Here is a 12,556-nt window from a genome sequence, read left to right on the forward strand (position 1 = left end):
TGGTTTTATATTTTACAAAAACACAGGAAGATAGTTCAAAGAAACAACGAACCCCCCTTCCTTTTTCTTTGAAGTGAAAAATCCGAGTTTCCAGAGGTAGATTCATTTATCAGTTTTTGTTAAATGGAATTTTTCAAAGAATACAAGTTGGAAACAAGTTGATAAAGGATAATTATGAAATCTCTACCTCTTATGTGAGAAGAAAACAAATAGTGATGTGAAAACACATATAAACTTAGCTATGAAAAACAGGAGAAATAAGTGGGAGTAGGGCTAATGGCATAACAATAAAGAGTTCTCCAAAACAGCATAGAAAAATGAATCATCTTTTGATATCCAGTCTTGCTACTTACTCTAGTCTGGACCTTAACTTGTGAACCCATTATTCAGTAACCCAAGAGCTAGAATTAAAGACAAGCCATGCATGACTGTTTCAGTGAAAAAAACAAACAAACTCCAAACTGATAAGATCCTCAAACCAGTTAAATAAGGTTTATTATTATAAGTACTGTGATGTATCTTAGCCAAGATGTTACTGGAAATTAGAAGTGAAAACCTAAAGAAAATGACCATATTTTCCAAGATACAGGCAAAGAATGATGAAAAGTGACTTTTCATATGAAACTATTAGAAATAAATGACAATGAAACATCAAATTCGCAGATCATAAACAGACTGAATATAATTCTGCACTGACTGGAGAATGTCCTTCTAAAGTAAGGCTGTATACTTTTGAAGTTATATTTTTATTATTTAAAAATATTTTGATCGTATTCTTCTCCTCCAATTACTTCCAGATACCCTCCCCCCTCCCTACCCACCCAAGTTTAAGTTCTTCCTTAACAAATGAAAAAAACCCAGTACAGTAACAAAACAACAGAAAAACCAAAATAAAACCACAGCACCCCCCAAACCCAAACAGTAACCAAATAAAACCACTCCACCCCCCCCACATATACAAAAAATGTGGAGTGATTGGTATACCCGGTGCCATTCTGTTGTAGAAAACTGATTTCCCTCCCCCAGCAGGGGTAAGTGGCAGTTCAGTTGTTAACCTTTACCCTAGTGGCTAGGTTTTCATTCATTCATTCTTGCATTCATTCATTGATTCATTCCTTTGTTTAAAAATAAAATATAATAAGATAAAAGAAAAACCACCACAGTGAAGCTGGACAAGATAAGCCAACAGAAGAGCCCAAAAGAAGGCACAAGAAGCAGACCCAGTGTTTGCACACTCAGGAATCCCATGAAAAGCACTAACTGGGAGCCATAATACATTTGCAAGCCGCCTGGTACAACAGACCTGTGCAGGCTCTGTGCTTACGCTTCCGTCTCTGTGAGTTTGTATGAGCTTTGCTGGTGTTAATTTAGAGGGCCTGAAGCACTGAACTTAAATTTTTTAAAATTCATTTTCATTTTACATACCAACCCCAGTTCCCCTTCCCTCCCCGCTTTCCTCAGATGGGGTAAGGACTTCCTTGGGTAGTCAACCAAGTCTAGCATACCAAGTTTAGGCAGGACCATGTCCCTGCCCCCCTTCCCCACGTATCAAGGCTGAGCAAGGTATTCCTCCATAGGGAATGGGCTCCAAAAAGCCATGCCATGCCCCTGGGATAAATCCTGTGAAACACTGAACTATGACAGTGTTAAAATTCTTAAAGAACCCAGACTTTTTGAAAGCTGGACCATGATTTCAGCTGTGGCATTGATATTAACGTGAAGCTAGGCGGTAGGGAAGAAAGTAAGCATTATAGTTCAATAATGATGTATTTGTGGGTCACATTGACAAGGGGTCAGTTTTGCTGGTTAGTCTTTTCAATTCGGCGCAGTCTAGAGTCCTGTGGGAAGAAGGAACAATGAGGAAGTCTTTAAACCAAGTGTGCCTATGAGAATGTCTGTGGAGCATTTTCTTGATTAATGATTGCCGTAGAGGGCCAAGTCCAAATCCCACATCTGTGCAGTTGGTCATGATGTATGTAAGAAAGCAAGTAGAGCAAACCTTGGAGAACAAGTTAGTAGGTAGCTTTCCTCTGTGATCTCTGCTTCTGTTTCCAGAGTAAAATATATCCACGATGAAATAAGAAACAAAAAATAAAAGTGTCACTGACGCCAAATGAGTAACTCACAACTAAAACTAGGCAAATAAGACACTGCTTCTCATCAAAGGGTGACAATACATTTTGTCTGAAATTTGTGACTGTACACTGTGTTGTAGGAATGTATGATTGTATACCATGCTGTAGGAGAGATTTTTTTCCTGAGGAGACACTATACATACAAGTCTATGTTGCAAAATAGGATGCACCAAAGCCCAGCTTGTGGAACCAATAAGTTTTTCTTGGAGTTAATAACAGAAGGAGGGGTGAGGAGTTGCTTTCTGGACAGGAATGACTTAAAGGGCAGCCTCATCACTGGAAAGCCCAGCCCCACATGGTGACAGTTCACATGGGCTGCATCTCTGGAACTCACACACCTTGCATGTGGCCTGGCTGGTCTGAGTATTTCCTCTCCTGGGCTGAGCAGGTGGAACTTTCCTCCTCCAGCAGTCCTTTACTGGTCCTTCAAGAAAGCTGGGGAGGTAATTTTCCAGACATGAGAGGTCTGTTTGCTTCCTGAGTCTCCTGAGCCACCCAATCCCTTCCTGGAGGACATGTGACAATCTCGAGAAAACCGCTATACAATAACCACAGATCAGAGGTTAGAGTTATTGAAAAGTCCATGGAAAACACAATTTTGTAGGCATACATGTTAAATCTATAAGTGTGAGTAGAAACCATGGAATTACAGAGGGAAACTAAATTCCCATGCTTTACCCTAAGGAGAGAACCCAGTTGGGTGGCCATATCTGATTGTGTTGGGCTTTTAGGTTGGGTCCCTCTGGTGATGCCTCTTGGGGAAGTGTCTGTGGGAACTCTGAGATGTCTGTCTGGGGGGCTTCTGTGTGTGTGTAGCCCTCCAGGCAGTGTCAGGCCTCTGCGAGATCTCTGCCCTGTCTCTGTAGACAGAGATATGCCTCGGTGACCGTGAGTTACTTTCAGGCTGGGGCGCTGGGGCAGGTCTCTCCGACATTGTCCACACAAGAACTCTGGAGTTGGGTAAGTTCCTGCATCTTCCGGGTGGGCAATTCAGGACAGCATGTAAAATCCGTGAGGGTTTCTGGGACGTAAGAACATGACATCATAAGAATTCAATTGCTGCTCAGGCCCCAGAAGCCCCAGCAGCCCTTCCCCAACACCATGGTCCTATCTCTGGTGCAGACCATTAAGACTCCTCAAACCCACCATCCCTCCATCGCCCGTCTGCCTGCTCGTGGCGTGACTCAACTATTTTAATAAACTCCAGACCCCAGTCCATCTCACTGTCATTCTTGAGTCCGCGTCTGAGACCTCTCGTGTGGGGCTGATGAGGTCCTGTTGACATCTCCCTGCTCTCTCACCCGGGGACCGTGCGTGACTTTTGTGAAAGGTCTTTCCATGGTATCTCTCTGCGAGACCTCTAGATGTTCTGTGTGGAACTCCAAAGGATGGTATGAGGTCTCTGGGAGTCTGCATGGTCTGCCTGCAACATGAGAGGTCTGGAGGGGGCAGGGTCTGTACGGTCCTCTTTCTGAGGGTGCTTGTGTGAGGTCTGGAAGGCTGGGTGCTATCTCTGTGAAGGAGTAATGTGCGGCATCCAGAGGCCACCAAGTGGCATCTATAATCTTAGGGCTCTGAGAAGTTTCTGAGGTCTCCCTTAGTGTCTCTATCACAAAAAAAAACCTCTTTGAAATCTCTGTGTGGACGCTGAAGTTTGTGACTTTTGCATGCTGTAAGATCTATCAAGATTCAGAAGTCTCCTTGGGGGTCTTTATCGGGGCTGCAGCGTGAATCTCTGTGGGAGCATTTCTGTGTGTTTCTGAAAGCCTGTGGGTGATTTCTATGAGGGTCTGTGCGTGATTTCTATGAGGTTCTTGATAGAGGACTGTGTGTGTTGGTTTCTGTGTGCAGGCCTGTGGAGGGCTGGGTACACTTCTAGGGATCTATATGAAGATGCCAGTGTCAATCTCCCTGAATGGAACTTAATGTGTCTCTGTGGGTTTCTCCCAGGACCTGCAGAGATCTTATTAGTCACTACTGTCTCCCACACTGGTTTTCTGTGAACATCTGTGATCATCTTTGAGGGTGTGTGGGTGGGTCTGTGAAGATCACTGGAACTCTAGATTGTCAATGTGGATTTCTGTCAGGGACTTGAAAGATGTGTGGTGTCTGTGTTGGGGGAGTTTATGGAAGTGTCTGGTTGGATCTTTGGTAAAGATTTGGTGGGGGCGGAGGGTCCCTTTTCTGTGGCTTTCTGCCAAGGACTCTGTAAGCAACCTCCTTCTGTGGGGTCCTCTGTGGAGATGCGTTTTGAGCCGTGAAGGTCTCTGGGAGTCGTCTTTGGAATTATGGGGTGTTTCTCAGTGTGGATCTGTATCAGGGACTCTGTAGAGATCTCTTTGGCGGTCTATCAGTGAGAATTACACTGTGGCGGTCTCTGTGGGGTTCTCCAGGCCTACAGCATACCCATGATAGTTGACAGGGCTAACAGTGGAGCCCCATTCCTGCTGCTGCCTGGTCTGTTGGGCACCACTGTCTCTAGTACTTACACCCAGAGGACTCCTGGAACCCACTCCCAAGTCTTTGCTGGACCCAATGTGCCTCCCAGGGTCCTGGCTTCACTCTGGCTTCTGTGCCTACTGTAGAGGATGTGGTCATTGATACCGAGCCAGCTCGGAAGAGGCCTATATGGGGTTCCACATCCACTCCTAAAGAGCATCTGAGTATCTCTCCTATAGACTCTTGGGAAGTGAGCTGGACCAGGTCCCATGTCCATGACCTCTTGGTGGGACCTTCTGGAACAGTTTTCTCCCAGGGAATAAGTGACACTTCTAGAGCTGTTGACTGGCTGCCTCCTGTGAGGAACAGTGCAGGGTACCCTGAGAACTGGCTGCTCTTGGATGCAGTTACCCCCACGTGTTTCCAAAGAGGAGAGAGGCTGGGGCAAGGAACACAGGGAGACAAATGAGTTACCAGAAAGGTACCCTCTCCGGCCTGCCCAGAGATCCAAAGAGCACCTGCGCGTTGGACGAGTCCCTTCCACTGTGTGAACCAGCCCTGCAGGGATGGCCCGTTCTGCTGGTCTCACGGGAAAGCAAGGGCTGGAGGCCTAGAATGACTTGCTGTGTGGCCATGGTGTGAGCCCTCAACCCTTTTCAGGGTCGTGTGCAATGATCACTAGGCAGTGAGTGGCATTCAGAATTCCTAATTTCTGGCATTTGCACCCAACTCATCTCTGGAATTCAGAAGCTAAGAACATCCAGGTTTACTAGACATACTGTTAGGAAGCTAGCCTTTCCAATCTTGCAAGGTTTGTCTCAAGTGGCTTAAAGCGACAGGGCTCCTGCAGTCCGAGCTTGAGAGCCTGGAGTGAGGCCCAAAGGTGAGTGGCTCAGACCCCAACGTCTGCGGTCTGTACTGGAAGGGCAGACTTCACATGCATGGAAACTTATAGGGCATCCACAGGCTGCACGGCCTTCTGCCTTGGCTCTAACCTTTTCATTCTCTGTCTCCCTCCTTAGGCTCATCATGCCCACAGTAAGGTGGGTACTGTATGTAACGGTGGACCAGAAGGTATGGCAAACTGTCAGGAAGTCATGAGGCCCCCCCCATAAACCACTTTGCGGCTGCCACCCTCATGAAAAGTTGTCAGCTGCATGCTGGCCACGATTCTGGCGCTGAAGGGAGACGTACAACAGGATGACACTGCCTCATCATCCAGACTGAGCGCGGAAGGGCCTGGTGAACTCAGCTTGTTGGCAGCCTCCATTGAGGTGAGGATGGGGTCCCTAGGATCCCTAGGTCTTTTATTCCTGGGCAGGATACCCAGAGGTCAGGATTCCCTTGATTTGAACTCAAGGATGCCACACAACTGTCATTATCACTGGGCCTACCCTGTGACTTGTGAAGACGTTGGGCTGGCACTCTGGTGCTTCTACACAGCCATACGAAGCTCATGACAGAGCAAATCAGGAGAAAGATGAGGTGGGGTCTTACAGGGTTGACTTAGCACCCCCCACCCAATCCTAAAGACTTCCTGTTTGTTTGGGTCTTACAGGGCTGACTTAGCAACCCCCAAATCCTAACGACTTCCTGTTTGGGTCTTACAGGGTTGACTATGCACGCCCCCAATCCTATTGACTTCTTGTTTGTTTGGGTCTTACAGAGTTGACTTTTCCCCCCTCCCCAAATTATAGAGGCTTTTGTTTCTATAATTACAGTATAATTAACACTAACTACAGTGATGGAATTAGGAGGTGGTGAGGCCTCAAACGCTACCGTCTCCTCTTTGTGGAGCCGTATCCCCTCCAGAAGCAGTACTAGGGTGGACTAGACCGACACTTCCCAGGGATCCGGTACTGCAGACACGATCTCCAGGTAAAATGTACACAGAGGAAGTAATGTCTAAACGTTTATTTTATATTTAGAAAAGCATTTTCTTTTCCAGTAGGTAGAGCACTGTTGCAGCGGCAGTGCCTGGGACAGTGGACCAGGGTCCCGGGGGCAAGCGGTGCCTGTGCCCTGTACTGATAGTGACTGACATGGGACACAGGTTCCCTGAGCACCGGGGCCTGGTTTTTAGCATAGGGAATCCATTTGCCTGTGGAAGGTTGGCTGTGCACCTTGGGGTTGGCTTGATGCACCCAGCCAGCGTTTCCTTGGGCTGTTTTTGATTCTGTAGGAGGAATCCTGTGGTGGCAGACCTGCCTACCTGTTGGAGATCGCGGTGAGTCTTTGTGTAAAACTTTTTTTGAGGCAGCAAACCTATGGTGAATCCCCAATTTCTCCTCCAGAATCCATCTCATAGAGGTCATGAGGTCCTGTGCTTCAGCGACATGTCGGGGCATGAACACCCTGCTCACGATTGACCCTCGGCTTTGGGTGGTGTCTGATAAGGCCTTGGCTTTTTGCAGGGAATTCTGTCCTTTGCCTTTGGGAGCCAAAATTGACAATATAAAGCCTTTTATCCTATCCCCAAACTTCTTTCCGTGATTATTTGACCCATAGGCTTGGACAGGCCTCATCCTTGAAAACTGTACGTCTTGACTGGGACTTCTATATTCCTCATTTTGGTTATTTGGGCCAAAGATATGGCTAGTCCATGGTTCCTGGGGACTGGAAGTCTTGGAGAAACTCCTTTCTCTTGATGAGAAAGTGCGGCTGTCTTGGGAGGTCGATTTACTTGTAGAGGACAAAGTTTTGAAGCTGGACTGGGAGGACCTGGAAGCCAGGAGGTCTGCAGCAAGCAGAACCTCGGGGGCCCAGTCTTGAAAGACTGTTTCAGTGCTGCAGTCCTGCAGGGCAACATCAGGGGTCAGGCAGTGAGGCGTGCTCAGGCCTGAGTCTTCTGGATCCTGGGAAATGGTTCTGGAACGGGATGGACTTTCATTGGTCTCCAGCGACTCATCCTTGATTGGAGACTTTGCCATCTCCCCAGCTTCTGTGTAAAGTGCCCAGTCACAGGCCTCTTCCTCTTCCGCCTCCTCCAGATCCCTGGTATACCTGCTCCTTGGTGACTGGGATGCCACACTGATCTCCTGAGCTGGTGATACCCCTTTGTACATTTCTCCCAAAAACATACCCTCACCCTCACTCTCCTGTGACTCATATGGACCCTTGACGAGGCCTGGATTTGGCTCTGGGTTTCTTGTCCAAGATCCAAGAGTTGTGTCACTGTGCCAGTCTCTGCCCACGAGACTCTCAGGGGTGGACATAGAAGTCCTATCATCCCCCTGGACAGTTGTAGCGACCTCAGAGGGCCCAGGGTTGTCACTAGGTGGAGTCTCTCTCAGGAATTGGAGCTGGAGGGCAGAAGGAGGGATCTGTGTGGAAAGAGATTCCACAGTGGCGGTGTTTTTCATCCCTTTCTCTTCTGGGGCTGTCTGAAAAGGCTCTTCCATGAGACTGGCCATTTTACAGTTGTTTGCCGAGTCCCAGGGGGATGAAGAGACACCGGAGGGCTGCGGAAAGGGCAAAGCTGTAGCCCTGTTCACGTTGAAAACATGTACAGTCTTCAGGCCTTTGAGGGGCAGGCTCCACCTGTGCCTCACCAGGCGTCTGGTAAGATGTTTTTCCAGCACCTTCTGGGTGCCGGCGTCTAGGAAGGAAATCTCATTACAAGTTTTCTTGCACATGGTCGCATCATTCAAGGGTGATTTCCCCCAAGTTGTCCTAGTTTCCTTTGAGTTTTCAGGAGGGACCGATGCATGCTTCATCGGTATTCCTCGACAAATGCCCACAGGCACCTTACTGTCTTTGGTGTGTCTCCACTGGCTGTTTGAGGAGTTTCTCAGGGTGCCTTCTAGCTCCTTCTTTCCTGGTCCCACGGGGAGGACACTTTGAGAGTCACACCTTGGGTGTCTCGTGTGGCAAGTTTCCACCTCTGTCTCAGAGACAGCCTGGAGACCGTTGCCTAGGGAACCTTCCGGGCTCCTGTGCAGCTCTCTCTCAGCTCTTCCCAGACAGTTTGCTAGATCCTCCCATGGGTCCCTCTGTAGTTGGATCACCTCTGGATGCTTTGAGGACACACACTGTAGATGCTGGCTGCTTTCATCTGCCCGTGCTGAGAAACAGGAAGCCCCGTGATTAACTTCTGCCTGACCTATCCCTGGGAGTTTATTCTGAGACTTCATCAAGTCCAGAGGTAACTGGACCTTGCAGGGGTCATTGACTCTGGTGTTGTGTGAGCCTCTTTTTTTTAAGTGTTGTTCCAGCTGCTCTCAGGGCTGGGGCATTAAGGAACTACCCCTCCCCCAGGGGGGGGGAGTAGACAACAGACCCATAGCCCTGGGACACATAACTGGAGTGAGTAGTTTACGTGCTTCCTGGGACGTTTTCACAGTGGCCGGTAATTCGCTCCTACTTTCCCGGGACTTCTTCAAAACGCGGCGCTCTAGGTGTTGAACACCAGGTGTGACAATAAATTGCTACCTTGAAGCTATAGGGCAAGGGGCTCCATAATCCCTAGTTGGAAGTGAATTACACGGTAGCTTTGGGGAAGAGCATGGGTCACCAGCCTGAGTTTGAATTCCAGCCCACTGGTGGAGCGCGGGTCCAGGACAACTATGGAGTCAAAGGTTGGGATTAAGGGCTTTGGAGAAGAGAGCTGTGGGAGGTATGCTAGTCTGAACTTGTATAGGGAAGTAAGCAGAGAGTCCATTGTGTAAGATGGAGGGGGGGTGTCTAGTGGGGTCTCTGCTGTGTTGGCAATAGCCACAAGGGACTCACTGTGGAGAAGGGGGAGGGCCCGGAAAAGTTGGCTACATTTGGCCTGTGAATGGTCACCTGAGACCCTCTGGTAGGACAGCTGACAATGGCCTGAAAACCGCTCTCATCGGCAGTCTCTGCTCCAGAACGGGTGTGAGGTGGGCGGTGGCATGCCTGCTGCTCCAGGACTGTGGCATACTGCCCATGTAGCCCGAGGCATGGCCAGATCTTTCTTTTCCTACCCCCTTCCAAACCTTTAATTCGACCCTCTCTCTAATCTGAAGTTTCAGCGTGTCCTGGACATCAGGGGTGACGAAAGAAGTCTTCCCCCAGCCTCTATCGGCCTGGATGTAGGGCCCGTCCAGAAGGAGGCCTCTTGGAGGCTGAGAGAAAGATGCTCTTGCAAGCAAGGCATCACCACGTGATGCGTTGGGAGTAGCACCGGCTTTTGGCAGCTACCTGGTACCAGGAAGGGCCTGAGACAGGCCTGCTAGAGTGGTCAAGATCTGGGGGTGTGGCTGAGCTAGGCCTGTGCTTGAGTGTTTAAGACCCGGGGTGGCTGAGCTAGGCCCGCTTGAGGGGTCAAGGCCTGGGGTGGTTGGCATGGGAGAAGGCAAACCTGGCAGAGGTGTGATCTGTGAGGTCCCCAGTGCTTTGCGGTCACACTGGAGAGCCACGGCGCTGGGATCGGGCATGGCTGGAGGGTATGCCACAGGATCGGGAGGATGAGATGTCTGGGAAGGTGTCCACGGCGGTGAATGGCATCTTCTAGGGGTCAAGGTCTCTGGTGGCTGAGAGGCAGCCACAAGTGACTGTGGGCGTCTTCTAGGGGTCAAGGTCTCTGGTGGCTGAGAGGCAGCCACAGGTGACTGTGGGCGTCTTCTAGGGGTCAAGGTCTCTGGTGGCTGAGAGGCAGCCACAGGTGACTGTGGGCGTCTTCTAGGGGTCAAGGTCTCTGGTGGCTGAGAGGCAGCCACAGATGACTGTGACTCAGAAGAAGCTGAGACATTCGGCCAGACAGGTAACAAGGTTTTAGAATCGGGCAGCAGGTGCTCTTTGAGAGGAGCCGAGGAAGACACCAGGAACAAATTGGTGGCCACAGACTCCTCTGCTTGCTGCCTAGGTGGCAGGTGGTCTTTGTGTGCAGCTTCTGGTTCAAATCCTTCACCCGAGGCATCTTGTCTTAGGAGCTGGCAAAAGCTGATGGTATCGGCAAGCCTCCCTACAGTGCTGCGGGAGACAGGAGATACCACTGCAGCCAGGAGCCCATGAGGCCAGGAGGCTGGGCAAGCTGAGTAGGGAAGGCCACCACAACCAATGTCCCACACTCTGCTTTTTACAAGACCCTGCTATCTTAAACTCCAGGGCTGTATTCATGTCCCACCCATCCATAGGGCCCCTATTTCCCATGATAACCTTAAGCTCTGGCCGGGGTGGGGGTGATCACAGAACAGGCAAGAGGAGCAAGGGGCCAGAAAGAATAGAGTTGGCTCACCTGCGCAGAAGTGAAACCAGTACCTTGTCCACCTTGGGTTTCTTCCTGCCGCCTCTGTAAGCTGGAAATGGAGACACTGGGTTACGGTGGGAAAACGAGGGACCTGGTATCTTACCAGAGACGGAATGAAAGGTCCCTTCAGGAGAACTGAAAAGTTAAAACGGGGGCTCAGGCATCTGTGAGCAAGGCTGCAGGCCCAAACGCCTCGAGCAGCAAGGCACACGTGTGGCAGTTATGACATGGGCCAGGCGCTTCAGCTTCTAAGGACTTCCGTGGGCTTCGTAGTGTCCCCGTGGAGGGGAGGGATGGACCAGTGTTCTGAAAGAGGAAAATGTCTCAGGGAAGTTCAGCAACCCGTCTGTCTCCAAATCCAGGCAAAATGGTTCCACTTCCTCTCACACCATGACTCCCAGGCAGCACCCAGTCCCGGCTGCCCCATAGATCCATTCTGAGTCCATAACCTGGGAAGTGTCTTCAACACTCGGTTCTTTCGAAGGAGCGGCCTCCTTGAGGGTTCTGCAACTCATTTGGTGCCATCGCTGGGAGGTGGGGGGCGGGAGGGGGGTGGGAGCTGGAGATGAAGTTGCCTGGCAGGGGAAGGAAGTAGCCTACCTCTCAGGGTCCTGGTCTTCTTCCTGACCTTGCTGCATTCTCTCTTCACCACCTGACAGAGACAGACAGCACCTGCAGCCCCGTTCACTTATCCACAACGTGGGCAAACGTGGGTTCTCTTCCTCTTGGGAGACACCAATGGGGACTGTCTCTGTGAGAGCCCCCATGGATGTCACTGGTCCCTGATGTGCTCAGGAACTAGATGCTGGGCTCTCAACTACCAGCAGTCACTCCTGAGGCCAGGGGCCCCTCGTGTCCGAGATCATGGCCCCCTCATGTCCGAGATCATGGCCCCCTCATGTCAGATCCAGTGACCCTATTAGCGTGTATGTTGGAGAGGTCATGGGAACCAGTGCTTAGAACCTTTCCTTTCTCGGAGGTCCCTAACTGTCTCAGGGACACCAGCCCTGACCACAGGGACACAGGGCTTCTCCCAGTTATGCATGGTCGGAGAGCAGACAGCTTAGAGCCCACACTCCCCTCTGCCCTACCTGCCTGTTCCCAAGAGGCTGGGGTCCTGCTCTCAGCTGAGATCCCCTGTCAGTCCCCTCCCTGTTTGATTTGGAATGTGGAGCCTATGAAAGGAGAGAGGGGGAACTATTCTCTCTTGGTTTCGGGGCTAAGGCATTCTTACCTTTTGGGCGGTGATGTTTTCCCCTGGTGGGGGCGGGGGTGAGTTAAGGGGCAGGAGGGGTAATAAGAGGTAGAAGAGCCCCAGCCCACACACAAAGGCAAAGATCATGTCCGTTGCCCAAGTGGGTAAGCTGAGGGTAAGCCATGAAGTATCAACTCTTTCCAGAAGGGAGAGAAAATTCTCCATCTGAGTCACGCTGTTGCTCTCAGGCAACTGAACTCTGAGTGTTCTCTCCGGGAGAGGGCTGCTGAGCCTTGGCCTGCATCACAGAGCTCCAGTCTCCCTGTCACAAAGGGCTCCTGGGTGTGGGGGAGGGGTGGTAGGAGGAGGTGATGAAACAATCCTCCCCCACCCCATCCTCCAGCCTGCACAGGTCTCCGCCCTCCACAGCCTTTTGAGTCTTCTGTTTGCAATCCCAGATGCACACTCTGTCAGTCTTGTTCCCTTCCTGTTCTTTCGGATTAGTTAAAAAACAAAAACAAAAACAAAACAAGAAACAAAGAAACAAAAAACTAATTGTTCTTGGTCTTAGTT

General features: G+C 50.2%; 1 protein-coding gene across 1 annotated transcript; it reads right to left on the reverse strand.

The window, feature by feature from the left end:
- Nucleotides 1–6,473: 6,473 nt before the first annotated feature.
- Nucleotides 6,474–12,223, reverse strand: LOC121143704 (spermatogenesis-associated protein 31E1-like). The gene is made up of 5 exons (XM_040756127.1): nt 12,023–12,223; nt 11,389–11,440; nt 10,777–10,837; nt 9,901–10,511; nt 6,474–8,637 (listed from the first exon to the last, which is right to left on the reverse strand). Exons 1-5 carry the CDS (start codon nt 12,206–12,208, stop codon nt 6,488–6,490), a joined length of 3,060 nt encoding a protein of 1,019 aa, XP_040612061.1. The 5' UTR covers nt 12,209–12,223; the 3' UTR covers nt 6,474–6,487.
- Between the last annotated feature and the right edge of the window lie 333 nt (nt 12,224–12,556).

Source organism: Mesocricetus auratus, unplaced genomic scaffold, assembly GCF_017639785.1.
Source record: "Mesocricetus auratus isolate SY011 unplaced genomic scaffold, BCM_Maur_2.0 Super-Scaffold_100013, whole genome shotgun sequence".
NCBI lineage: Eukaryota > Metazoa > Chordata > Mammalia > Rodentia > Cricetidae > Mesocricetus > Mesocricetus auratus.